The following is a 1,470-nucleotide window of genomic DNA, read 5'->3' as shown; positions in this document are numbered from 1 at the left end:
CCCCCCCACCTGAGGACAAAGGGAAGACTATCCGGGGGTGCCACAAATGAGAAGGAACAGGGAATAACAAAGCTCAGTTTTATTTTCTGCAATAGCAAACATTTAAATGGCAAACAAAACAAGGGGACCATGAGTGCCCAAGGGCTCGGGCCCTCATTGCCCTCAGAAGAACAGGCAGGCCCCCAACCTCAGGTGGCAGCTAGTGCAGGCATCACTGCCCTAGGAAGGACGGACCGCCCAGACGGGGGACACGAGGCCAGACCTTAGCCCCCTTTCGCCAGCTCAGGCTTAGCGGGAAACAGGGGGCCCGAAGCGCTGCATGGTCCGAATCACCACGCAAAGCTGGTCAAGAAAGTTGATGATGGAATTTCGGAGGAGGAAAGGGTTTTCAGCTCTCCAGCGGCTGAGAGAGGAGAAAAGGCAATCAAGTTGGAGGTGGTGGATCCTCCCCTTCCTCGCGCAGCTCCCCTCCCCGCCCAGGTACCCATCCCTTGCACCCTTCCCCGCCCCCAGGAGCGAACCCCCTACCCGCAGGTGCAGGTGTTAGAGCCTGCGGACCCTGGCCCGCACCTAGCCCTCGACGATCCAGCAGAGAGCGCCCCCCCCCACCCCCCATGGAGACTGGACCCGCCACCTGCAGCCACCCCGACCCCGGCCCTTCCAGAACTAACATGGCCAGGATGCTGCCGAACACAGCGAGCTGCTGCTCCACAAGGTATCCATACGGTTCCCGATCTGGGGCAAAAGACGCACGGGCGATCTCCGCCTCCAAGTGGGACGGGAAAGGCACGCCGAGGGCGCTGGGTGCAGATTCGGTTAAGGTACCACCACTACTCACTTAGGGCCTGAGCCCCCTTCTCAGGCCACCCTGACGAGGCCACCCACTCCCGACCCTAATGGCTCGCGGCCACCCCGTTACCAGGCCCATGTCCGCCCACCGCCCCCGGGAACCCGTTTCCCCCCTCATCTCCTTCCTTCCTCCTCCCCCACCTCTCTCCAGCCACCCCGTGATCACCCTGCTCTCAGATCTTTGCCCCGCGCACCTCAGGTTACCGCAGCTCCTCTCCCTTTCCGCCCCCTGCCCATGCCCGCTGTCCCTTCAGCTAGGATACAATATGTGTACTCGGGCCGTGGGGAGGGCATCTCCGCCTGGCCCGGGGGCGTGAGGTAGTCGCGGGACACGCAGAGCCTCGCCGGCGACCGCGGCCTCCGCGACCGCGCCTCCGAGGCCATGACCGTGTCCGCGGCGGCCGAGGCCGCCTCCCTGGCCCCCCTGGCCCCCCTGGCCCTCCTGGCCGTCCCGGGCGTTGTCGGCGCCGCCCACCTCGCCGCCTGCGGCTGCGTCTGCCGCCTCCATGGTCGTCAGGCTCCGCCTCAGGTCCAGTCCCCTGAACACAGGTCCGGCCGCTCGCCCAGTCGGCTGGCGGTTGAGACGCTGCAGCTCCTTCCCGAAGCTCCGTCCCGCGCGCC

At 65.6% G+C, this 1,470-nt stretch overlaps 1 protein-coding gene across 1 annotated transcript; it reads right to left on the bottom strand.

The window, feature by feature from the left end:
- Positions 1-64: 64 nt before the first annotated feature.
- On the bottom strand, positions 65-1,417 carry LOC121024639 (EKC/KEOPS complex subunit LAGE3-like). The gene is made up of 3 exons (XM_040466844.1): positions 1,113-1,417; positions 672-800; positions 65-403 (listed from the first exon to the last, which is right to left on the bottom strand). The coding sequence occupies exons 1-3, from the start codon at positions 1,355-1,357 to the stop codon at positions 289-291; spliced, it is 489 nt and encodes a 162-aa protein (XP_040322778.1). The 5' UTR covers positions 1,358-1,417; the 3' UTR covers positions 65-288.
- Positions 1,418-1,470: the final 53 nt, after the last annotated feature.

This window comes from Herpailurus yagouaroundi, unplaced genomic scaffold (genome assembly GCF_014898765.1).
Source record: "Herpailurus yagouaroundi ecotype Mexico unplaced genomic scaffold, PumYag 66579, whole genome shotgun sequence".
In the NCBI taxonomy this organism is placed as follows: Eukaryota; Metazoa; Chordata; class Mammalia; order Carnivora; family Felidae; genus Herpailurus; species Herpailurus yagouaroundi.
Note: the sequence above shows the minus strand (reverse complement) of the source record. Positions and strands in the feature narration are given on the sequence as shown.